The sequence below is a fragment of the Penicillium atrosanguineum genome, assembly GCF_028827265.1.
Source record: "Penicillium atrosanguineum strain IBT 20685 chromosome Unknown utg000006l_segment0_segment0, whole genome shotgun sequence".
In the NCBI taxonomy this organism is placed as follows: domain Eukaryota; kingdom Fungi; phylum Ascomycota; class Eurotiomycetes; order Eurotiales; family Aspergillaceae; genus Penicillium; species Penicillium atrosanguineum.
The window spans coordinates 1,538,282-1,561,734 of NW_026623138.1; the positions used below are offsets into that span (position 1 = coordinate 1,538,282).

General features: G+C 50.1%; 8 protein-coding genes across 8 annotated transcripts; 1 reads left to right on the forward strand and 7 right to left on the reverse strand.

Moving 5' to 3' along the window:
- Positions 1–429: 429 nt before the first annotated feature.
- N7443_007719 (alpha-galactosidase) lies at positions 430–2,793 on the reverse strand (the record flags this gene model as incomplete). Its single annotated transcript, XM_056887775.1, has 3 exons — positions 430–1,972; positions 2,031–2,634; positions 2,703–2,793. The coding sequence occupies 3 exons, from the start codon at positions 2,791–2,793 to the stop codon at positions 430–432; spliced, it is 2,238 nt and encodes a 745-aa protein (XP_056739466.1).
- A 1,389-nt stretch (positions 2,794–4,182) lies between these two features.
- N7443_007720 (fungal specific transcription factor domain-containing protein) lies at positions 4,183–5,001 on the forward strand (the record flags this gene model as incomplete). Its single annotated transcript, XM_056887776.1, has 1 exon — positions 4,183–5,001. The coding sequence occupies one exon, from the start codon at positions 4,183–4,185 to the stop codon at positions 4,999–5,001; it is 819 nt and encodes a 272-aa protein (XP_056739467.1).
- Positions 5,002–5,356: 355 nt separating this feature from the next.
- On the reverse strand, positions 5,357–7,414 carry N7443_007721 (uncharacterized protein; the record flags this gene model as incomplete). The annotated part of the gene is made up of 9 exons (XM_056887777.1): positions 5,357–5,923; positions 5,976–6,058; positions 6,114–6,515; positions 6,568–6,653; positions 6,704–6,786; positions 6,840–6,910; positions 6,958–7,132; positions 7,196–7,316; positions 7,368–7,414. The coding sequence occupies 9 exons, from the start codon at positions 7,412–7,414 to the stop codon at positions 5,357–5,359; spliced, it is 1,635 nt and encodes a 544-aa protein (XP_056739468.1).
- Positions 7,415–8,780: 1,366 nt separating this feature from the next.
- On the reverse strand, positions 8,781–12,300 carry N7443_007722 (bifunctional cytochrome P450/NADPH--P450 reductase; the record flags this gene model as incomplete). Its single annotated transcript, XM_056887778.1, has 5 exons — positions 8,781–10,315; positions 10,368–11,354; positions 11,403–11,843; positions 11,893–12,138; positions 12,186–12,300. 5 exons carry the CDS (start codon positions 12,298–12,300, stop codon positions 8,781–8,783), a joined length of 3,324 nt encoding a protein of 1,107 aa, XP_056739469.1.
- A 1,048-nt stretch (positions 12,301–13,348) lies between these two features.
- On the reverse strand, positions 13,349–14,494 carry N7443_007723 (glycoside hydrolase family 16 protein; the record flags this gene model as incomplete). Its single annotated transcript, XM_056887779.1, has 2 exons — positions 13,349–13,640; positions 13,692–14,494. 2 exons carry the CDS (start codon positions 14,492–14,494, stop codon positions 13,349–13,351), a joined length of 1,095 nt encoding a protein of 364 aa, XP_056739470.1.
- A 2,146-nt stretch (positions 14,495–16,640) lies between these two features.
- On the reverse strand, positions 16,641–18,586 carry N7443_007724 (uncharacterized protein; the record flags this gene model as incomplete). The annotated part of the gene is made up of 2 exons (XM_056887780.1): positions 16,641–18,066; positions 18,150–18,586. The coding sequence occupies 2 exons, from the start codon at positions 18,584–18,586 to the stop codon at positions 16,641–16,643; spliced, it is 1,863 nt and encodes a 620-aa protein (XP_056739471.1).
- An 835-nt stretch (positions 18,587–19,421) lies between these two features.
- On the reverse strand, positions 19,422–19,848 carry N7443_007725 (uncharacterized protein; the record flags this gene model as incomplete). The annotated part of the gene is made up of 2 exons (XM_056887781.1): positions 19,422–19,745; positions 19,846–19,848. The coding sequence occupies 2 exons, from the start codon at positions 19,846–19,848 to the stop codon at positions 19,422–19,424; spliced, it is 327 nt and encodes a 108-aa protein (XP_056739472.1).
- A 642-nt stretch (positions 19,849–20,490) lies between these two features.
- N7443_007726 (GH92 family glycosyl hydrolase) lies at positions 20,491–23,321 on the reverse strand (the record flags this gene model as incomplete). The annotated part of the gene is made up of 9 exons (XM_056887782.1): positions 20,491–20,863; positions 20,913–21,005; positions 21,061–21,131; positions 21,181–21,269; positions 21,323–21,864; positions 21,912–22,002; positions 22,053–22,565; positions 22,614–22,881; positions 22,935–23,321. The coding sequence occupies 9 exons, from the start codon at positions 23,319–23,321 to the stop codon at positions 20,491–20,493; spliced, it is 2,427 nt and encodes an 808-aa protein (XP_056739473.1).
- Positions 23,322–23,453: the final 132 nt, after the last annotated feature.

Below are 23,453 nucleotides of genomic sequence, written 5' to 3' on the forward strand. Positions count from 1 at the left end.
TAATTATTATCTCTATACAAGTTGTTCGTTCGCAGTGGTCACTCAGGGCAAGTGGTTGGCAGAATGGGGATTCGGAGTCTTGCGACATCCTCAAATGAGCAGACATCCATCTGTTTTGCATCTTTGCTGAATCAACATTCTATAGGACTTGGAGGCCTTACTAGTTTAATATAGAAGCTAATTTCAGGCTGCTATTTACGACTGTACAGGGATACTGCCAAGAAAGAGACTCAGGGGTAGAGTAGCCGTAATAGTATCGCGTGCTTCGGGACAGGGTTCTAGAAAGAATCTCTGTGTGCAAGTGGTGAAACTGATTTAGATCCACCCTGTACACAGAATTCACTGAACACACAACCTTGGGATTGGAAATAAATTAGATCGATAAATGTTGATAATTCTCTGAATTTTCCCAGTATCCACCAACCATCCTCACTCCTTCTCCAAGAATACCACTATACTTCCCACATCCGTATCAAATGGGAATTGCAGCCCCATGTTCATCAAAGTCGCACCAGAATAAACACCCTTTCCTTCAACCTTATACATCGCTGCCGAATCCAGACCCTGGAATCTGACCCGAGGGATAGAGTTATTGATACGAGGAGCAGTCTGGAAGTAGAACAGCACCGCCTGCGACCCGTTTTCAGAGATGAACAGAACGGCAGGCCAGTTTGAGTCTTCTGGTAGGCTGAGACGGTACAAATCCCCTTTCAGAATAAGCGGGTTGACCTTTTCAGCAAGCTTGATGAGACCAGGTAGAGCAGCTTTATCATCTGCGGGCATGTCGGCTGGGTCGAGTTCCAGTCCAAATGAACCACCCATCATAGCCACGTGTCCGCGGAATGAAATAGGCAGGGTGCGCCCAGTTTGTTGATTGGGAACTGCAGAGAGATGAGCCCCCATAGCGCTAGGCGGGTAGACAAGAGACGTTCCGAGCTGGATGGTGATGCGCTCCATGGCGTCGGTGTCATCTGATGCCCAGATCTGAGGGAAGTATTGTAGGACACCGGCATCGAAGCGGCCACCGCCGGAGCCGCAGCCTTCCCAGAGGACATTGGGGAATCGGGTAGTCAGGGTATCGAAGACACGGTACATTCCAAGCATGTACTTATGGTCGGTGGATGGGGAGGGCATCTCGTGAATTCCTCTGTTATTGTCCCATTTGATGTAGGAGATGTCCGCGCTGTTGAGGAGTTTCGTCATGAAATCGATGATGAAATCTTGGACCTCTGGCAGGGCCACGTTAAGCACGAGTTGGTTTCGCTGCAATGTGCGAGGGTAAGATCCAGCGTGCATGGCCCAGTCTGGGTGCTCGTGATACAGGGTAGAATTGGGATTGACCATCTCGGGCTCGACCCAAATTCCGAATCGCAGATCGGTCGATGTATTCGCAGCTTGAAGACCGGTGATTTGGTCTACGGGAGAGGCGAGACCATGGGGGAACTTGGCGGGATTAGGGGTCCAGTCACCGAGGCCGGCGTTATCATCGTCGCGCGGATACTTGACACCAAACCAGCCATCGTCCAGGACGAACAGTTTGATGCCAAGGTCTGCTGATTCTTGGGCAAGGTCGACAATTGTGCTAGCGTTGTAGTTAAAGCTAAGACCTTCCCAGCTGTTGAGCAGAGGTGGGCGGTCCGATGTCGCGAACTTGCTCTTGATGAGATGATTGCGATAGAGACGGTGGAACATGCGGGACATGCCGCCGATGCCATTGTTTGAGTACACGGAGACGCACTCGGGGGATGTGAGGGACTCGCCAGGCCCAAGCGACCATGACAGCTGATTTGGGTTCAATCCAAGAAGAGCACGGGTAAAGCCTTGAGATCCCTTTTCTACATCGACAGAGAAGGAACCAGTGTAGACAAGCGAAAAGCCCCATGCTTCACCACTGGATTCCGTAGTGGCCGGGTCCACCAGTGCCAAGAAAGGGTTGTGGAGATGCGAAGAGTAGCCTGCGCTGCTTCCAACCCTATAATGTGGAATATCAGTCAAGAGTCCTGGATCGAACAGCTGGCGAACTAACGTACCCCTGTGTGCCATACTGGACCTTTCTTCGCTGGGGATGGGCCTCTCGCGCCCAGTCGCCACTCAAGGTGATCATATCAAGATCCTCGAAGGGAAAGTCCACACTCATACTGGCAAGCGCCTCGACGGTGATATTTCCCTTGCCCATGTTGGTGACATTGACACTTCGCACAACGGCGTCGTACTTGGAAAAGATAGAATAAGAGAGGTCGGCAGCCACAGAGCTATAGTTGTCATACAGACGAACAGTCAATGTAGTTACATCGTCTCCAGTGCCGAACGTAGCCGGTAGGCCCGGCAATTCTGGTTTCCCCTGAATCACGGTGTGAGATTGGTACTGCAAGTCTGACACCGTGTAGCCGTCGGTTTGCCGAACACGGATCGCGGGGGTACGGAAGTCACCACGGCCTTGATCGGGGAATTCCCGACGGACTCGGCCTGGCTCGCCAACCCAGCCATTAATCGAAGAGACGATATCGGCGGGGATATCCCCTGTTACAATACCTCCGAAATGATCGGATATCAAGTCGCCTGTACTGTTGTCCACGTGGAAGCGATAGGAAACATTTTCGCCATTGAGGGCGAAGCTTGTGCCGTCCACAACAACTGGTTGAAGCATACTCAGAATTTGATTGCATATAGGGCGAGGATGAGGAGGCATCCATATAACTTACCATTACTAGAGGCAGCTTGGGCCACGGTTGGGCAACTGAGAAGCGCCACCAGCCCTGCAGCAGGCGCCAGTCTGGTTGTGAAACGGACCATCGAAGCCGTCCTTTCCTTCTTGGGATGAAGATGAAAGTTGGAAAACACGATTATCCGGTCCGTCACATACCCTTTTATAAATTTGCAAAGATTAAAAATTAACCGACGGATGATCTCGAAGTCGGAAAAACAAGCCCAATCAAGAACGATCTGCACATTGGCCCCCCGTTGCATGATGTAGTATTTCCCCGGCTCTAACGACCCTTTTACACGATGCGGGGAGCATCTCCAGCATACGGAGGAACACCGATCAGGCCGAGCTCATTGGAGTGGATTGAAGTGTCAATAGCGGCGGTTTTGAACGTGTCTCATTGGCTCACAGGCGATGAATTCCGCTTCTCCACGAATGCCAAGGCACAACTGGACTGAAAAGAGACTAGAGAAGGCCCCTGGCTGTTGAACCCCCACTGTGGAGTTCGGCATACGGCATTTCTTGCAACTCGCTGTTTTTGCAGCCACTTGTTGTGCAGCCACCTGTTGTGCAGAAACCCCAGAATGAGGAAGGCCAAGGCCTGTGCTGCTTGTCGGTAGGCGGAGCTCACCTGCCGTATCCGGGCTATCGGCTAACGATATTAGTGAGCGGCGACGGAGATGTGAGAGTCGTACACCGGGCCTGCCTTGCACTTTCTGTGTTGCTCGAGGCTTGCCATGTTCGAGTGGTGAGCCGGGTAAAGGAAGACACAGTCATGACCAGCCCAAGTTTGCAGGCTCTTTCTATCCACGACAAGCAGGCAATTGCCCATTACCCACAAAATCTCTTTGTGCAGAGCTAGTGCAACTCTACTTCGACTATGTTCATGATCAATTCCACACCTTGTTCCACCCACCAAGCTTTATGGAGGACATAAAGCGAGGGCAGGCCCCGCGTATTCTAATATATGGCATGATGGCCCTCTCGGCAAGGTCAGCTTTCCTTCTCTTGCTACAAAATCGGAGTACTCATTTTAGCTTGTTCTAGATTTTCGACAGATTCTCACTTTGCTGGGATAGATCCAAGGGAGAGGGGGCAGGGCTATGCAAAGGAATGTGAAAAGTTGCTAGACTGGAATGCTGTCTCATTGACCACTATCCAAGCCTGTGTCTTGCTAGGCGCCATCGCCATCACCAATGGCAAACCTGCTTCTGAAAACATACACTATGCTGTTGCATGTCGAATGGCCCAGCTTCTTGATCTTCCGAATTGCCAAGCGACCAGTCGGGTTGAGCAAGAGGTCAATATTCGCAGTAAGCGCTAATATTTTAAGTGAGCGGTCTCGAAGCTAACAAGCTACAGTGTGGTGGGCTCTTAATATGATTGACGTGTGGTCTTCATCTGGTGTCAGGCTTCCAAGGCTTCTAACACCGAAAGATGACGTGCCTCTACCCCTAGATGAAATCGCATTCCTGAAAATGACCCGGAGTCAAGGGTTTGATGTCACCGTTGACACGGACCGGAAATCATCACTACTTGCTGAGATGGTCCGCTTAAACCGTATCCTATTACAGATCAATGATTTCAACATTCGTGCATCCGAAGAGGAATTAGACCCTGAGGCTATCATCAGCAACATTGAACATCTTTCAGGTCAGCTTGACGTGTGGCTTGAGGAACTTCCAGATCATATACGGGACACCCGGGAGAATATGGCGCGGTATGCCGCCCAAGGTCTCGGGCGCATTTTCGCGGCCATTTACCTTGGTTATTATCACTATGGCCAGATGTTGTTCTACCGATTCCTACATGACGACTCCAACGGATTTAATACACAGGCGCGATACTACGCAGATAAATGCAAACAGCATGCTAGCAGTTTATGCGACATAGTCTATGCTTCTGATGAAGAACCGGGCTGCGATGTCAAGTATAACATGATCGGGCACGTACTTGTCATTTCTTCCACCGTGCAGATTCACAGCTTGCTGTTCGACTCTGACGTCTCCAATGTCACACTGGCGAAGATGCGTTTGGAAAAAAACTTCTGTGTCCTCACTCGCCTCCGAGACCTTTGGCCGACTTTGGACTTTTGCATGGACCGTTTAATGGCTTTCCACGAAGCGTGCAGGAATTCTGCAGATACTAGCTTCCGTATGGACCGGTGGATGGTACGCTTTCTGGTTGAGTTTGCCAGTCCGGTGAGTGACAGAGCATCGAGATCTAACGGGGAGAATCCGTGGTCCCTTGCTGGTCTGGGCATCACTCCGCCCGACATGAGCCCGATCTGCCCATGATCCACGCTACGCTACTTTGGAAACTCGCAGGATCTGAATACACATGTCTCTAGGAACTGTAGAATTAACATATTGCCTATCTGCTATCAACCAATATTAAACAACCTGCAAAATCCGCAAAATCACAACATTCGACGGTTTCCAGTTAGTATACAGATCTGATATCCTTCTCGGATTTGGTATCGAAGCGTCTGAAGTCAATCCCGAGTCGTGGAATCGAATTGCAATGCCGCAACGTCTTACCTCTAGCGTGGGCATTCTTGGATCATACAGTAATTCATCCAACCTTGCATGGCTCCAGGGAATCTGGCATTATCAAAACATCAATGAATTTTCATGTCCATAGTGAATACATTCAATGCGTCATATCCCGCGTAGCAGACCTCTGATGAAGCCTCCCCAGCCAGGATCTGGCCGTATACCTCCGAATCCTTTTTCCAAAAAGAACAAACACAATGACCGCCAGGTTATTTGCCAGTAGCACACCCCCAAATATTCCCGCGATAACAACTGCATATCCCCTCGTCAAGATCCAATCCAGTAGATATGAGCCCATGCCAAATGAGATAGCCTGTTTGCCCAGATTCATGGCAATTAGCATCTCAGACGTGTTCGCATAGTATGAGTCCACCGCATACGCAAGCGTAAAGGTAAAATAAAAGTATGACCCGAACTGGTCCATGACGACCCCGGCGAAATATCCGATCCAGTGGAGATCGCGCTGGGCCGTGAAGCCGTAGACTACCAGTCCAGCCGGGGCGAGGAGAAGTGCTGGGAAGAGGGCTGGGAGACGCATTTCGGCTTCGCGGATTCCGTTGTTGCGTTTTGTGCGGTAGGCGGCTAGTCGGTCAGAAGTCGAGGTGAATGGGAGGGCAAGGAGGTAGCCGATGAAGGAGGCGACTGCTATGAGACCGGAGTTTGTCTGTTGTTCGTCAGTACTATTACTCCATGAGCCAAGATGTCAGTGCCGGTACCTCGCTCCAGTTATAGGGGGGCTCGGTGATTTTGATTGGGAATGTGTAGTTGAATGCTAGGGCGCCGAGGCCAATGTATAGTCCTGAATTAGAGATTAGTACATAAGGTTGACTCATATCTATTGCTGGAACTCATACCATAGGTAGTGATGACCCAAAACACAGCAGGGACCAGGAAGTATGTGAATGACCGGGCGATAGTCATGAAGAAATCGGGCTCCGGGTCGATAGCACTCCATGGCTTGAGAGTAGACAAGAAACTCTTTCTCCGAGGCACCAATACAGATGAGACATCCTCAAGCTCTGTTGGTTCTTTTTCTTTTTCCTCTGTCTGATCTGCTTTGAGCGACTGCGATGATGTGTTCGTTCGCGACAAATGCCCAGAGCGGTGATAGGTAGATTCCTCGACGAAGAAAAATGCTGCGATTAGAAGACCGGCAGCAAATGCTGCTTCAACGTAGAAGAAGAGTCGCCAAGAGTAACCTCCTGCCAGCATATATCCAGCGTACAGAGGACCTGTTGATCCCAAACAAAGACACACTGTATCATGTTAGAAATCACGATAAACGGTCACCCGGTCGTTTCGACTAACAGGTGTAGTAGCCTAATTTCTTTCCGCGCTCGTGGATATAAAAGACGTCGTTGACAAGCTGCACAGGCAGACTTTCGCAGACGCCGCTATGGAAGAGTGGTTAGAATGTCAACACATATGGCCGAGACCGACTAACCTGCCGAATCCATGAAAAACACGGGCAACCATTAGGCCGGTATAGCTCGTAGCCCTCGAGGCACCAATCAAGCCAGCGACAAACTGTAAAATATCAGCGTCAAGGTATAGAGAGATAAAAACTGGGCTTCACATACCACAGACATTGACAAAAGGGTCACCGGACGTCGCCCGATCTTCAAGTAAAGGGGTACAAGGAGAAGCGACCCTAAAAGCCATCAGTAACCGTCGCATTTTCTCAGTGCTCAATCATACCAAAGCCAAATGCCAAATTCGGATAAGAGATCAATCCAGAAGCTATAGCCGGCGAGATTTCGAACTCTTTGCTGTATAAGCTAATGTAGACCGATGGCCCAGTCAAGGAACTGTTCCCGAGAAAAGAGTAAAATGCGACAATAAGGAGTATGATATTCTTCTTCCAGATAGGCCACTATGTATTCAACAAGAGTTAGCGCGGGTAACTAAAAGCAGGAATTGTCAGGATAAAGCATACTTGAAGAGGGTCGTTGGGATCCTCGGCCGGAACAGGGTACAGCGCTTGGCCATATGCCGTGTCATCGCCCTCAATCGCACTCAGATCCACCGTCCCGGGAATATCGCCTTCATGAGCATGGCTGTAAATTATGGTTAAATCTCTGCATTAGTGAATTGTGAATGTATTATACCTTTGCACAAGATGCGGCCTTTCGGCCGTTGTTCCCTTGCTCGGCATGACCAAAAACCAATTGAGGTAGGTCAGTCTGGAGCCCTATTTGATATAGTTGGTTGTCAAAAGAGGGTAGATGCAGTAGCTGTGACTAATATAAGGGTTGAACGAAAGGGAGGAGCGCCCAAGCTCCTTTTTATCTCGAGCTATCTTCTTAGCGATGGGGCTAAACCCCCGAACTTGCTCTTCCCCGCATGGCTCCACATATTCCCCGGAATTCAACCTGTCATCGCCACTTTTGACTTTATTCATGGGGCAGGCCCCACACGCCATGATCTGGGGCTGCAAGATAGTAGACTGATGTGAAGAATGTTGATGGTTCCTGGCTGGAAGTCTAGGCCTGTGAGTCCCGCAAAGTCTGTGATTCATCGTTTAAATGAGAGTTGGATTTACTTCCGGTAGATGTGTTGTTTGCTGGCTTTCTGGGGCGCCTAGGGTGAATGAAGCAACCTGCTTGCGGGATCTGGACATACCACAAAACTTCTGGATCGAATCTCTAGTCAACTGCTCTTTCTCAAGGAAATTCGGCTTTCCTCGGCAAATACTCTCAACTTCGGTAGAACGGTGGCAGAATCATTGAAAGACAATCTACCGTCAGTTTAGAATCCTTGTTCATCGGAATCTACGAAGAAATCGACAAATATATCATTCAGAAGAATCTTCTGGCCATGCTGTAAGCTTGCCACACGCACTTCCCGGCGTGGAAAAGCGTGACGTTTCAGTTCAATACGCAGTTTCGTACACTGTCAAATATTGAAATCACCAATGGAGATACAATCTATGGTTCGAGGATCTAGTAACGAAGTGCGCAGCAAGAGATATTCAGCTAGTGGTAGTGATTAGGGTGAAATGTCCAGCGATGGTGCCAAAGCATAGTAAAGTCTGATACTGATTAAACCTTTCGGGGGTTGTGGGCCTCTGTCAAAGCCTATTATTTCATATAGTAGGCGATTCATCGTGCCCCACATCATGAAGCAGGCGAACAGAACTTTGATTGATTGATAATTGATTGATTAAACCTTACCGCTTTGAATAAATCTCTCAGACAGAACTGTAGCACTGCTCGATGATCTGCGCAAACGATGCCACGTGAATATCCTGTTGAAGACTAAATTTCCTATTCTTTTTTTATTGTAAACGGCACTCATCAGACATCAATGAAAGCTCTATTCTGGAAACCGTCCCATGTTCTCCTATGGCGGGATCTCTGGTGAGTTGTATGCACGGGAAGGGCTAGGTGTGCCGACAGTATGAAAATTCGGAATGACAAACATTTGAACTCAGAATTAAAATCTTAGGAAACATACGAGAAATATGGATTTAAAACAATCTAGTTAATCAAAACACCCACAATGCCCAATCCTAGCCCCGCTCAAGTAAAAACATCAGTAGCAAACCGCTCCTTCGTTCTCAAAGCATCGAAGAATCTTTCAACAGCAGTCTCCTCATCCATTCCAACTTCACTATACTCAAGCTCAGGATCTTGACCTGCCTCCTTCGCTTTACGGATAGTCTCCGCTCTCCGCTCAAGGAACACCTTCTTACAAACATCCCTCACACCATTTCCAACGCCAGTACTACCACAGACGTAGATCCGAGCACCCTGATCAAAGAGCGTAGTCAACTCCTCTCGATCTTCGAGCATGCGGTCCTGGACATGTTGACCCTTTCCTTCCTCGGGTCGACTAAATGCCCAACGGACATCAACGGCACCTTGCGCGGCCCATTCGGCTAGCTCGTCGGCATGGATATCATCTTGGCCCTTCACGCGGCAGCCGACGTACAGGACAGCCTTGGCAGGTTGTTCGAATCCAGCGGATGATGAACGGCCGCGAATCTTCTCTGCACGTTCCATGACGAAGCCGCGGAATGGAGCGAGGCCGCTGCCGGCACAAGCCATGATCATGGGGGTTTGGAGGTCGGGTGGGGGCTTAAAGCCGTAGTGCGAGGGGCAGACCGAGATGTGTGCGCGTTCGCCAGCTTGGAGCTCGGAAAGGTAGTTTGAAGCGACGCCTAGATACTCTGATGTTTCGCCGTCGACGAAGCCTGAAAGGGCGGGGTCCTTGAGGACGGAGAATGTAATTGAGCATTCTGAGGGGTCAGAGAGGGGGGATGAGGAGATGGAGTATTGGCGCACGCGCATTGGCGGGAGCATAGCGAGGAAATCGCCGATGCGCAGCTTGATTGCTGGGTAGCGCATAAGGAGATCGAGGGGGCTAATTCTTTTGCGGACGATCTCGGTGTTGAAGAGGCTTGGGCTAGAGGCGAGGTAGCGGAGCTCAGCTTGAGTTTCGGCATCTTCGGTTGCTGCGTCGGCGAGGAGGTTCATGTCACGCTTGGAAGCGGGTTGGGAAAGTTCGACATAAGTGGAAAGGAGCTCAAAGGCGGAGATAGGAGTGTCGATGGGAATTGAACGTGGGCCGGCACTTTTCTCTGGTTTTTGAATGCGCAATACTGCGTCCCAAGGGAGGTCGAAGCGACGGATTGCGCGACGCACGACGGTGCTTGGGTTGACTGGGAGTACGGCCAGGTAGTCACCGCACTGATATGTTGTGTCTGATGGCAACTTGAACTTCAGGTATCGCTTAGCAGACACGCCTGGCGGTGTGAGGAGCTTGTTCTCGACGACAAAGCCTTCTTGAAGCTTGAGGCCAAGAGTAGATGCGCGCACACCCGAGCTCACATCAACTTGCAGCGAGGACTTGGGCTTTTCAGTTTTTTGCACTCCACCGAGCTTTTCGGCGACGGCGGGCCAGAACTCTGTTTCGCCCCAACTGTCAAAGGCAGTGAACATATCGGAGTTGGCTGCATCGGCTAGGCCCATCTCACAAAGTCGTAAGGCGCCGTTCTTCTCGGCGAGCTTGTTGACTGCCTTGGGAATGCGGTGGAAGGTTGTCGCCCAATCGTCTGGAGTGGTTTAGTAGAAGCACTTTTGGAAGATATTTACAATGATACTCACGGTGACCACAGCCGAAGACTGCATAATTAACACCCTCTAGGTTACTGCCCTTGAGCTCGCTGAGCCACTCAAAAAAGTGCGCAGCATTATCCGGTGGCTGTCCCTCATAAGAAGCCGTGATGAAGACAACGGGGTCGTTCTTGGGGATGTTTTCCCTCGCCGAGTCCAAGGGATTAGTTTCAGCGGAATACCCGTATTCAACGGCATCGTCCGCCAACCGGCGTGCGAATGCCTCGCAGGTTCCCGTATTGCTTCCGTAGAAGATGTGCATAGGCTTCAGGTTGGCACCGGCAGGGGCAGCTTTATGCTTCCTTTCGCTGTCAGTAGCCCCAGCCGCCTTGTGAAGATCCGGGGTACCACCCAGAATCAGACTCAGATTAGTCGGGTCCATGTTGTGACGGAGAGTTGCCCGCATGTAAAATCCTTCGGGCTTGATAGTAAGTGTCTGCTTGAGTCGGAGATCATAGCTGGGGTCATCCATCTGGAAGTTGAAGTTCTGCATCAGCATTGCGACGAGAATCAACACTTCCTGCCACGCGAACGGACGACCGATGCAGCCGCGCATGCCGTTACCGAAAGGTTTCCAGGCATTCTTGGGTAGTTTGTTGAAATTCTCGTCGAGCATCCGTTCTGGGCGGAATTCGTCCGCATCTTCGCCATACACCTGAGGATCACGTTGCATCTTGCTCAACATCAAGACGATGGGTTCGTTCTTGTGCAAGACGTACTTACCACCGCCCAATGTGACCGGGTCTTCCTTGTTCTTCTCTGGGTGCGCATGCATACCGATCATCGGGGCTGTCGGCTTCAGGCGAAGAGTTTCACGCATGACAGCCGTAAGGTACGGGAATTTTGACAAGTCATCCACGGTGACCTTGCGTCGCTCAAGAACTCGGTCGACCTCTTCCTGGAGCTTCTGATACGCACTGGGAGTTTTGAGGAGGTAGTAGAACATGAAAGATAGCATGCCCGAGGTGGTTTCATGGCCTAGAACTGTTAGCACGTAATACACCCTTTATAGCAATAGACACTTACCGGCAATGAGGAAAGTGATCATGTTATCAATAATCGAGGAATCAGACATTCCTTGGCCCGTCTGATGATCTCGACCCAGGATAAGAGCATTAAGTAGATCCTTCTTGTCGATGGGGTTGTTTTTCCGAGCATCAATGAGCTCTTGAGACAAGTTACGGAGATAGCTGATATCGTTCCAGTACTTGGCGTTTTCACTGGTAGGAAGACTATTAAGGAGAGCCGGACGGCGAGCCCGGTTACCAGACCCGGAAAGAAGGCCAGTCATCGCCTCAATGAAGGGGTGCATCTCATCATGATAAAATGAGTTGAAGCGTGTGCCCATGGAGCAAAGAGCGATAGTATCGAGGGTCAAACGAGTGAAATCCTCCGTAACAGTGATGGGTGCATTAGGCCCGTTGCGCGCCCATTTCATGACGAGCTGACTGGCAATATCGTACATATCTAGTGGGGAATTAGAGCTGTATGCCTTTCCTCTAGAGGTAGATCTTACCATCGAACATGCCGCGAATCATCAACGGTCCGAATGCGGGGACAAGGACTCGATGCGCGATAGCCCAGTTCTCCTCTCCGGGGTAATTCGCGGTAAACAAGCCATCGTTCGTTCCATTGCGAATCTCCTTTAAACCGGCGACAACATATTTGGCGAATCGCTCCTCGTCGCAGACCTCGTCGACGAGCTCATGTGAACTGAGGAATACGCGTGTCTGGCCAAAGGTGGTGAATCGGAAAATAGGGCCTACAGCTAGATTAGCGGTGATCTCCTCGGCAGAGCGCATGTAGTACCATAGGTCTCGGCGAGTCGCTCGAAGCTGTTGAGGGGCACGTCGGCCTCGATTTCCAGGAGGTTGCCAATAATAGGGACACCCCTTGGTGCGGGGATAGGGACCTCTGAGCTCATTGTGATGGTTGAATGCAATGGACAGGGAGGAAAGGAAGCCTAGGAAAAAGATAAGTTTATGAGATCCCAGATCGAAGATCATAGCGGGACAGGGATTCACCAAATCCGACTCGGTGCTGTCCGCAGATCGGGAAGTGTACCCGCCGACCCGTTACTTTTTGAAAGTTCGGTGTGAAACCAACGGTCAGTGTAAGTGTCCGAGGTCGCGGCTGAGAATATATGAAAAAGATTGGACTTTATGCATATGGGTGCCTCTCCAAATCATCCTCGTGTGTTGTCATGCGTCGAATTTCAATACATTCTCCACGACAAAACTGCCAAGTTGCAGACTCCACTAACCTCGGCTCATTCACGAGCCAATCCAGTACTTGGCATTTCATGGATGTTTTTCCATTATAAGCCTCTGATCCGTACATCTAAATCTATTCATGGATATTTACTATACGCTAGACGGCAGTATAGGCGCCAACTCCGATCGTGTTGAATAATCTTTTATGAGTTATACACTTTGTGCAATTTGACATTCTGGATGCCTAAAGCCCCCTAGTCAATGACCTCACCATACAGCGCCCGCGGCTGCTGTGGCTTCAGGCTGGTGGCTATGCCTAATTATAGTGGGGCCCAATCTAAGGGGGGTCATTGCCTCAGTTGGATCACGAAAGTGAATTCTCGATTCAGAGGTTGATTTTACGACGTAAATCGGTAGAAGAAAAAAAATGAACAACCAATGTTGATGAAAATATGTACATATCATGCATTTGCGAAAGAAGGATCCCGATGTGTGGGGACAATGGCAGCCCAACAGCCTGGAACGCCGATGGTTTTGACCGGCATAAAAGAGAGACCGATGAATGGATATCAACAAAAGCCACCTAGCGAGACGGCGGTAAAAGGGTTGCGAGAGAAAGGTCGTTAGGGCGGTCCCAGGGTCACCACAGACACTCCCCGAGAGAAGGACAGTGGTCTCATCAAGTCGTGGCGGCGTCTGCGAGACTGGGACGAGTGGTTCGCAGAACCGTTCATGAAGAGGCAAGGTAGAGTGCGAGGTTTACTTGACTTGGTGATAGCCGCTGGTTCGCCATTCGCTTGCCTTCCAGTCGTTCTGGTAGTTCTGCATCTCGTTGCGATCGTTGTCGTACTGATCGTTGCCGAGCGCCTGTTCGAGGCGGCCCTGACGACGCTTGCGCACGCAGTAGAGTCCCAGTGCGACGAGAACGAGGGTTCCGGCGGCCGCGGCTCCGACGTAGACACCGGCGTGGGCGCCTGTACCTAGGTCATCCCACTTCTCGGCGAGAGACTTGGGCGGGTTGTTGATGTCGTTGAGAGCAGTAGAGTTTCCTCTGTGAAACTAGTTAGTGATGATCGCAGCGCATACCAGGAATGGAACTTACTCTGCGACGTTGATGCTCTGCCAATCTCCGGAGTGGTCCCCATAACTATACTCCTTACCGGTGTGGAAGTCCTGGATACGGATCTTCTGCACGGTCATAGTGAAAGGTCCTTTGCTATAATCAACCAAGCCACCAGCCCATTCGATGGTACCCGGGGCCGCATTCTTCGTACCAGCGGGCCAGTTACTGATCTTGACCTGGCAAGGCGTCTGCGGGTAGTTCTTGCCCTGGAGGGTGCTATCTGTCGAGTAAGGAACAGTGCGAACAAGATCGCCATCGATCCACCACTCGAGCTTGTCCGAGTCCCAGTAGGTGGTATAGTTGTGAAATTCGGTATCAGCGTTGGCGACAGCGTGGAAACCGCCACGGTTGAAAGTAGTGTCATTACCCTTGCCGAAGAAGTTGCTCTGCACCTGGCTGGTGTTGTATCCAACCCATTCCCAATCAATCTCATCCAGGTCATCCGACTCCAGCACCACGCTGCTAATGACACCGCCGCCCTTGGCCATCTTGACCCAGGACTCGACAACGCCGAAGAAAATATAAAAGTTCGATTGGAGCAAGGTCGATTCTCCTTCCTTGCTAATGGTGAATTCGGCTCCGTCATCGGTGGTGGTGTAATCACCGGTTGTCATGTTCCAAATGGCAGTGTCGAGTGTGGTGTTGAAATACCATTCGTGCGTCGTACCCAGTGCCGGGTCGGCTGGGCAAGATTTCTCGAGCGGGTTACAGAGGGTAGATGTTTGAGCGAAGGCATTGCTGGCCAGAGTCGCCAGCACGGCGAGGTTGAAGAAGGTCTTCATGGTGTATCAATTTTCTCAAGCTCCCCTATACTGCTCAGGCGATCCGAGAGTTCACAAAGAACGGCTACGAGGTAGAACCTCGAGGTATGGTTGAAAAAGGAATGGATGTGCGAAACAGACACACGATTTAAGGATCGGAAGGTGGAAAGCCACCAGCAGCACAGGGTTCGTGGGAGAGTTATGAGAAGAAGAGCATCAAGAAAAGGGAAAGTTGGGAGGGAACGACGCCACTTGAGACCAAGTGGGCTCACGACATGGCGACTAGTGCTCGATTGGTGTTTGGCTCCAGGGACTTGGGATAACTGAGGGCCCTCGGGGCCCTCAGGGCCCCAGTAAGGGGAAACACTGGCAGCGGATTATTGTGATTTTGGCGGTGCTAACCAGGTCGCGTTAGTGGTGTCTGTAGCAGTGTGTCCCCTTTCCCGAATCGGGAAATGTGGCGGCCCCGTGCCTGACACTAGACTGCATTCGGTTCCGACCGAGTTGGCACGGGTCTCTGGGGTTGGTTATTGGTCGATAAGAGCGAGATCTACGGCTGGGAGAAGCCATTCAGGGAACACCAGGAGACGGAGGTTCATTCGTATCGTGTTATCTGTGAGCAATCGTTTTCCTCGTGTCGTGTCGATCCCCTGAGACCGTAAAAGGCACAGAGCCAAGTCAGCCAAGTACTTAGTACCCTTTTCGGCTTGTGTTAGCTCCGACGATGACCCGGTCTAGACTTGTCATCTTTCTCCTGGCGACCTTGGCACGAAGAAAAGTAAACAAAGGGCCACCTGCATCGATCATAATCAAATGATGAAATCAAATCAAATTAACAATAGTTCCTATCGCGCTCCCTTGGATCTATTTCAAGACCCTACGCAAGAACGACCCCTAGTTTTTTCCCACTTTTCGCACTTGTGGCACTACGAACCCACTTTACCCACCTTCAAGCTAAGACCCTGTGGACCCCTCACTTTCCAGGTTTTTCCCTTGCCCGCTTTCTTTCCCGTACTGTTCGGCACCCGTTCGAACAGCTTTCGCGTGAACTAGCTGCTAGTTACCCCAGAGCCCGCCACTGCATCTTGCCGTTCGTGTGGTCCGTACCTGACACTTCCGAGCTTTGCGGCGTCGGCCGTTGCGTGCCTAGTACCGTATCTCAAATTAACCCGCATCAAGTTTCGCACGGTCTCTGCCTAGTGTGAAAAAAATGTATCCACGGGTTACACGGACATTTATCGTCGGTCTTGTACCTTGCCCGACCCATGTACTTACTTCCGATCCAGGGGTTGGCAGTCAGTGTACGGAGTAATAGAGCATGTGTGACATTGTAAGCAGCTAAGAAATAAACTCGGAACTACGTTGTGAAGTATTGTTTTGGGTAGCTTTCATGAGTGATACAGTGTCCTACTCGTTACTCGATCGCGCCACTGTGATCGAGGGGTCTCTAGGAAGGGGTTAGCCCATCCCCGTCGGCATCATCATAAAGCTTTACCTTCCCTGACTAGGTGGACGATGGACGACAGGTATGTATCGAAAAGGAAGATTTCGATAACTGGAGAAAGGGCCAATGGGCACCGAGTACTCATAAAGAACTCGGACAGAACGCTGAGGTGTCCAGGTGAATTCAACCCCATTTTTCAACGCAGGACAAAGAAATGCGCGGCCCTTTTTTTTGGACTTCAAAGAGAACTGAACCAATACAGTAAGTGACAAGTTCGGCTTCTACAGAAATTGCACCCTTCCGGTTTTTCGCTCTTTCTTAGCGTCACATCCGAGGGTTAGTCTATTATGAGCCTAAGTCGTTATTTTCTTACTAGACTCGTCGTATTCAACAGGACGATAATAGAATGACTGTGTATGATCCAGGATATTTTGTAAACCAAGCTGCTTTTGTCAAGCAGACCTATATCTCTTCTAGGTAGGAGAGAAACAAAGACACGATTTCCGCACCCATGAATAAAACATCAGTAATTGGGCAGTCTACCACACGTCACCTGGCAACGATGCTTAAAAAATACTCCTCTATCAGCTAAGAGTTAGACAGCATTCGCAAATATTTCCGACACTGGATATACTCATCACATACTTGTTCGTACAGTTCAAGACACACTGTTCCCTTTTCTAGAAGCCAGTAGTGTAGAGTAAATTCTAGTTTCGAGGATATCTAATATTCCGGCCATACCGTTGGCATCCCAAGGATATTTCCTTCCTTCGCGCTGACACAAACACACTCCCCGGTATGTCCATTCTGCAAGAAAACCTGGAGGGTCTTTCGTCTCCCACCCCATCCATCCCTCCCAAAAAAGTCATTATTACAAGGTACCTCTTTCCCTTCCCTCACAGCCCTGCCAAATCCTTTCTCAGAAACAGGTTGTAATCCCCACACAGCGGCCATCACTTTGATATCTGATGTGATTTCTATAAAATTTGAAAAGAAAAAGTTCCTTCTCATCCGATCCCCCGGCTCAATCATAGCGTCGCCGGAGTCTTCACCGGTGACGAGTAGTTGCATTGGCTCCACAGACCCGTAGCGATACAGAATGGAAATTGTTTTCTGCCATCCAGGTAGCGGATCGGGGGATGCAAAGGCACAGACATTCCTCGTATCGAAGTGTAATGTCTGCTGAGACGTGATTTTCGCTCGAACAAGATTCGTAATGTCCAATCCGCCCCAGTTCGCACAAATAATATCAAGGAATGGCGGGATTTGGGCCGAAGAATCCTCAATGACAGTCTTCGCCTCACAATGTGATAGTGCCGCTGCGGTGTTCGAGTATGCCCACGTCACCGACATGACTTTCTTGTGTCCATAGCACGGATCTGTTGCGAAGAACTCATGATTCGATGCCGTGATGTTCGGTCGAGGATCGTCCGCCGTGATTAATGCAACATGGTCCGTAACGTCGACATTATGCCAGCTAGCGTTCAAGATATAGATCGAACCCCGTTCATTTGTCTCCGGGCTCTCATGACAAGGGAGTGGAATGGAGAGATCAAGGGTAAGCAGTTCATCTTCCTCGGCGAAGAGTTTCTGAGGGGCCGAATAGAGGTTTCCGTAATCGAGTCGAATCACTTTGCGCCAAACCATGGAGAATGCCTTAATGTTGTTCAGCCAAGGATCTCCACCAAATGTGTCGTTCGTAACCGAGAAAACCACTTTGGTCATCTTTAGACCTGCGTGCACATGGATAATGTGCCTGACAATATCTGTGACAATTTTGGGTCCGTATACGGCTGAGATGACTTCAATCTCTTCCGTGTGCCCTCCTAAACCCAAGTCCGCACTTACACTCCCCACAAGAGCGTTTGCGTTTGGTGACTGTTTGAGAGGAGATGAAGCCGCGCTCTCGTATGCACGAGCTGACCATTTCATAATGAGATCCTGATTCTTCTCTGCTTCTGCTTCGGATATACCATACTCGGTCATCCGACGGACTAGCTTGGGCCACTCCGGAGTCACCTCCTCTTCGATTTTGGGAACAGTCGGGGTGTTGGAACTGGTCACGGAGATAGTGGATGACAGGTCATCTCGGTGGAGACCTAGGAGGAAGTTATCCAACTTATCCAGGATCTCTTGTTGTTTGTCGACTCTACTTTCAGTCAGTAACTCATTGCCAAAAGAAGGGAAATGCCTTCAATACGCCGCACTAGATAAGGATATGACGGGACTCACACTGGATCCCTCGATGCAATATTAGGAAGGACCAAGCCACTATTAAATGCTCCAATGATTGCACAAAGAGATGTGATTCTTGACCTCACAGAGTCTACTTCCCCCTGTGACCACCTAAACCGATTCAATCCTCTTGGCGCTGATGCATATCCTTGTTTTTGCTGCAATTCCTCTAACATATTTCCAGCTTGTTTGACAAGCTGCTCCAGGCCCGCCGCTTCATCAGACGATAATAAAGATCCTCGGGAATTTTCGTCGGTAACATCACCCTGTTGAAGAGCAAGTCTGTTACCAAGTCTCCGGAGGAGGATTTCAAGTCCTTTGATGTCACCTGCGAGATCCTTGAATCTCTTCGGAGCACCTTTGTAGGTGTCATAGACTTGGTAGGCAAACGTTGCTAGGGTCAAGACATCTGGGGAGCCTGGTGGAGCGAACATATCTCAATTGGCTCCGGTGAATTTCTTGTTCGGCCCACGATGGTTGTGCCTTCTGTCTCTGCGGATCTAGCAGTAGGTTTATTTGCGCTTCTAGTGACGATCGCAACCAGATCAATCTGAACGTGTACGAAGTCGCTGTTGACTGCGGGGTTCACCGTCAGGTGACACTGTAATTGCTTCGCAGTCTTTTACAAACTGACATGCTCACTTTAATTGCTGGATATTGACTTGATTTTCCAACAATTTCGTACGATTGAAGCGATATACATCAATTGGATTTCCTCTTGAAGAGCTCACATTCAATGTTTTAGTGATTCATCGAATATTCACTTCTGTAAGCTCCTGCCCTTCTAGCTGGCGCCTTAGGCTGGCATGAAGGTCCAGTTACATCGTAGCGCTCCTTGGTAATTATCTATTTCTAGTCAGTATTCTTCGAACAAATAACTTGGCAATTCTGATAAGGTGAGTATTCACGATCTTGGCTGTGTCAAGGCCTCGCTAGCTACAGTACTCTCCACCATGCTTGCATCATGGTTACCTTTTTCACTTCTACAAGCCCTTACCCTTTTTACTCTATATACCGTTTACGCCCTACCCTCTTTATTATGATGCACCCAAGTCATATACGCTAAAGACCAAGGGCGTGATGGAGGAGAACGAGAACAGGGACATATTTTGACTAGTGCATTCCAAGGATCAGGCACAACTACAACACTATCCCTGACCAGTCTGTCATATTCACATTCAAAGCATAATTCCATCCAATAAAATCAAAGCTGGCCCATTACTCATTACTCATTTAATCTCGTATATTCCCAATCCCGAGGCAATTTCCTCACTCGGCAATGTACACCTTCTGCGGCCGCCGCACATCATCACGATACCGGCGCGAAGGCGATTTCTCAACATAGTCCACATATGCGCCATGACTGCGCCGTCTTCTGCGGTTGCTGGAGGTACGAGTCACCGGAGGACGGTAGCCAACATCTGGCTCTCCACCGCCACTCCAGGCACCGGGCAGTCTGCAAACACGCCACAGCCATAGGACGAGCAGGGTACCTGCTATTGAGCCGATGACGATTCCAGCGATTCCACCGGCGGAAATTGTACTGGGGCATCCGTCTGGAGCACGAGCCACGAGGGGAGAATTGATGGGAGCCTGTTCTGGGTGTTAGATGCGATCGCATTCGGAGCCGTGGTTCACGGTCGGGCCGCTCGGCAATGTGGAAATGGGGCCGTGGAATGTAGACTGCACTTACCATTGAATTGAATTGAAGTGGGGTTGGGTATGTCCTATGTCCTTTCTCCGTTTCCTTTGACCGTCTTTTCTGGTTCGGTTCTGGGCTTTGTATGGCTGTGATGGGATCTCGATCTCACACGATAGAAAGTGGGTCTGCGACGATATGCCTCGATCGCGTCGAAATGCGATTAGACCCAGAAAAAAGAATCCGAGGCCGGAAACAAAAGGAAAGAGACGAAAGCCCGCAAAACAAGATCGTTCGGGGATTTAAAGACTAAAAGAAAAAGGGCCGCAAAGTTCCCCAGCCTCCTCCTCCCGCTTCTGACGTCAATAAAGCGACGACTTGGCAGCCACGAAAAGCAACGATCACCGGGATCGTGAATTCTTGAAACTAGGCAAAGTTGTCAGCATTCGACTCATCCATTGGCTACCGTCGAGTCCGATTGGGGTGCTCGATCGGTCATTGGCTGGCCGGACGTTCGGACTCTCCGGCTGTGTGGACATCATGCAATCCCCATGCGCGGCACGCATGTCGCGAGGCTGTCATACTACGGGGCCGTTGGAAAGATCTAGCTTGGCGGGGTTCTATAAAAAAGGCGATGCCCACATTCCTGAAGTACAGTGTGCTGCTTTATCTATGAGGAACGAGCCGCTCTTTGTTCACCTAGTTCCGATCCACATGCCCGGGTGAGGGCGGCGCCTCGCCGGACTCCCAGGCCTTCTCATCCTTGCCAAGTTCGAACTCGATGTGTCCGCCCCGCGTCATGACATCGTCGTGCTCGAACCAATTCTTAGTCCACTGCTTGCCGTTGATCTTCACGCTCTGCACGTAGTAGCCCTCGTCCAAACCCGTGGCGGAGATCCGCAGAGTGCTGTTCCCGTTGATTGTCATGTTGAGGTCGGGGAACCAGGGTGAGGAGAGCAGGTAGTTGGGCTGTGTGACGATTGGGTAAATACCGAGCATCTGCCATAACAGCCAGGAATTCATGGCACCGGCATCGCTGTTACCAGGGATGCCGTAGGCAACGTCTTTAAAGCTGTTTCTTCTTTAGTATGTGGTCTGGTGTACTGTGGTGGTCATCTTACTACTGAGTGGCCAGGCTGCGGGATTGATCCACACTCTTGGACTGCTTGTTGATGTAGTTGTATAAGTAGGGAGTAGCAAAGTCAGGCTCGTTTCTATATGCCCATTCTTAGCATCAGTCGTACCATCTGGATCTCATTCGAAACATACCCTATATTGATCAACGTAGTGATTCCCGCACCATTGGCACCAAGATTTTGGACCGACATGTTCGGTTTGAACTAGGTAGCTGTTAGTCTCGGTTGCAGGGTTTCGCCTCGGTTCACCCACCATCAAGTCCAGACGATTCTCGAAGGTATCAGCACCACCCATCAACTTGACAAGTGTCTGTACATCGTGAGGAATCACAAAGGAGTATTCTACCCTCGAGATCAGTCATCGTGCTCCAACTCCAACTTATTCCACAACTTACCCCACGGAATCCCCTCATAAGTAATCGACTGCCACTCACACCCATCACAAAGCAGCGGATCATAGTCACTAGAATTGAACTTCCCATTTGAAAGCTTCGGGGCCAAGAATCCGGTGAAGTTCAAACTCGTGACACTGGGATCCCAGATATTCTGCCAATTCGCCGACCGATTAAGATACGTCTCGACATCACCAGGCATCTCGCCCTTGGCAACCTGGCTAACGGCAAAATCATTGAGAGCGTATTCGACGGTTCGCGAGATACAACGGGTGCTGCGGTCTTGCGAAACATACCCCAGCTCTTTCCAGTCATCCAGGGCACCGCGGCCTTCTTTCGTACTGGCAGTCAAGTCTGTAGGGTCGAAGGTATTATAAGGTGTTACTTCTGCATCTTTCTTCATCGCAAGGTATCCTTCGGTCCAGTTAATTCCGCCCCGTAGTCCTTTGACGTATGCGTCGGCGAGGACGTTATCGGCGTCGGAACCACCTTGGCTGAGACCGTTCCAGTTGCCGGAGCGGCCATCGGGCATGTAACCTTCGTGTCTGCTTCCGTTAAAGCCAAGGTATATTGAGAGACCTGGTCTGCTTACTTGTAGATATCGATGACGCCACGAATCATAGACTCGTAGTACTCGGGCTGGAAAATATGATAGAAGCTAACCGTGCAGCGGAAGATATCCCCTAGCCGAAATCAGTATGAGTGCACCCAAACTAACAAAGGCAGGACTTACACATGGTATAAAAGTCATCCCAGTACGGCTCTCCCGAGTCCCAAAGAGGGTTCTCGCCCGTGCGGTCCGAGGGCATCATGTGAATGAAGTACAGCGAGCTATATAACAACCGAACATGGGTCATATTCGCCGAGTCATCTAGCGAAACTTGAACCTTACTGAAAACATCCTCGTTCCACTCCTTCACGGAGTCGGTGACAGTGTCATTCAGTTTCCAGGACGGGATCTCCTTCTGGATATACGAGCGAGCCTTGTCAGCTGAGATGGAAGAGATTCCAACGCGTGAGATGATGTGCGAAGCAGCGCCGTCTTTCCAGCTAAGAAGGAGACCGATGCGGTCATTCATGGGACCTGATGTGATTGTTTGCGATTTTCCGAACTTTGCTTGCGCGATGCCGCCGTTGTCATGGTTGTGGTAGCGTGGCATGGGAGATGTGTTGTCTCCCGAGAATGCCTGGGCCTTTTCTGGCTTCTCGGAAAATTCTCCCCAGAAGTAGACAGTGAAAGGTGCACCTCATATCCGGGTTAGGTTGAGCGACTAGGGCTTGGCGAGAGACTCACCGTTGTTGAATCCGCCGATATAGGTTCCATATCCAGAGTAGGCCTTTCCATTTTCCTCAATCCGAATCTCGCCGTTGGTGAAGAACTGCCCATTGGGATCACCAGGAGATCCAGGAAGATAATGAGAGACATCAACAAGGACGTGTTTCTCACCCTCCGGGAAAGAATAGTTCATAATACCACTATGACGTGAAGCAGACAACTCAATGGTGACACCACTCTTCAACTGAGTCTTGAAATATCCCACCGTTGCCGTATCTTTGCCAACCTAAAGCCAGTCAGCATCACCCTATCCTACATGTATCAAACTCAGAAACTCACTCTCGGCTGACTATAGGTCAAGTTATCAAGCACGTTAACCGGCGCATCAACCGTGGTCAACGGCATCTGCGAAATCAATCCATACTTCGGCGAACCACCCGTACCACTCTCATGCATCATACTGACACCCGTAACATTGCCATCGGGGGTCCATCCACCATTCAAAACAGCCGTACTCCAATCCACCGCAGTCGTGTCAATCCCGACCTTCGCAACGCCAAATGGACGCGTCCCGCCAACAAAGATATCACCACCGCCGAACCCCGTGCCAGCTTCTGGTCCTTCGGAGCCAATAAACACGTTGACATACTGCGACAGGTCCTGCGAAGCTACGACGGTGCCTGCAAGGAGGGAGACTAGCCCCAAGGGGGAAAGTCGTGAACGCATAGCAGGCCTTATAATACTAGGATCTGCAAGGCCGAAGAAAAGAAGCTAAGCAAGGTAGACACTGCTAGCCAGTGATACTCGAAGAGGAAAAAAAAAAAAAAAGTACAATTGAAAGTAGGTAGGTCGCGTCTG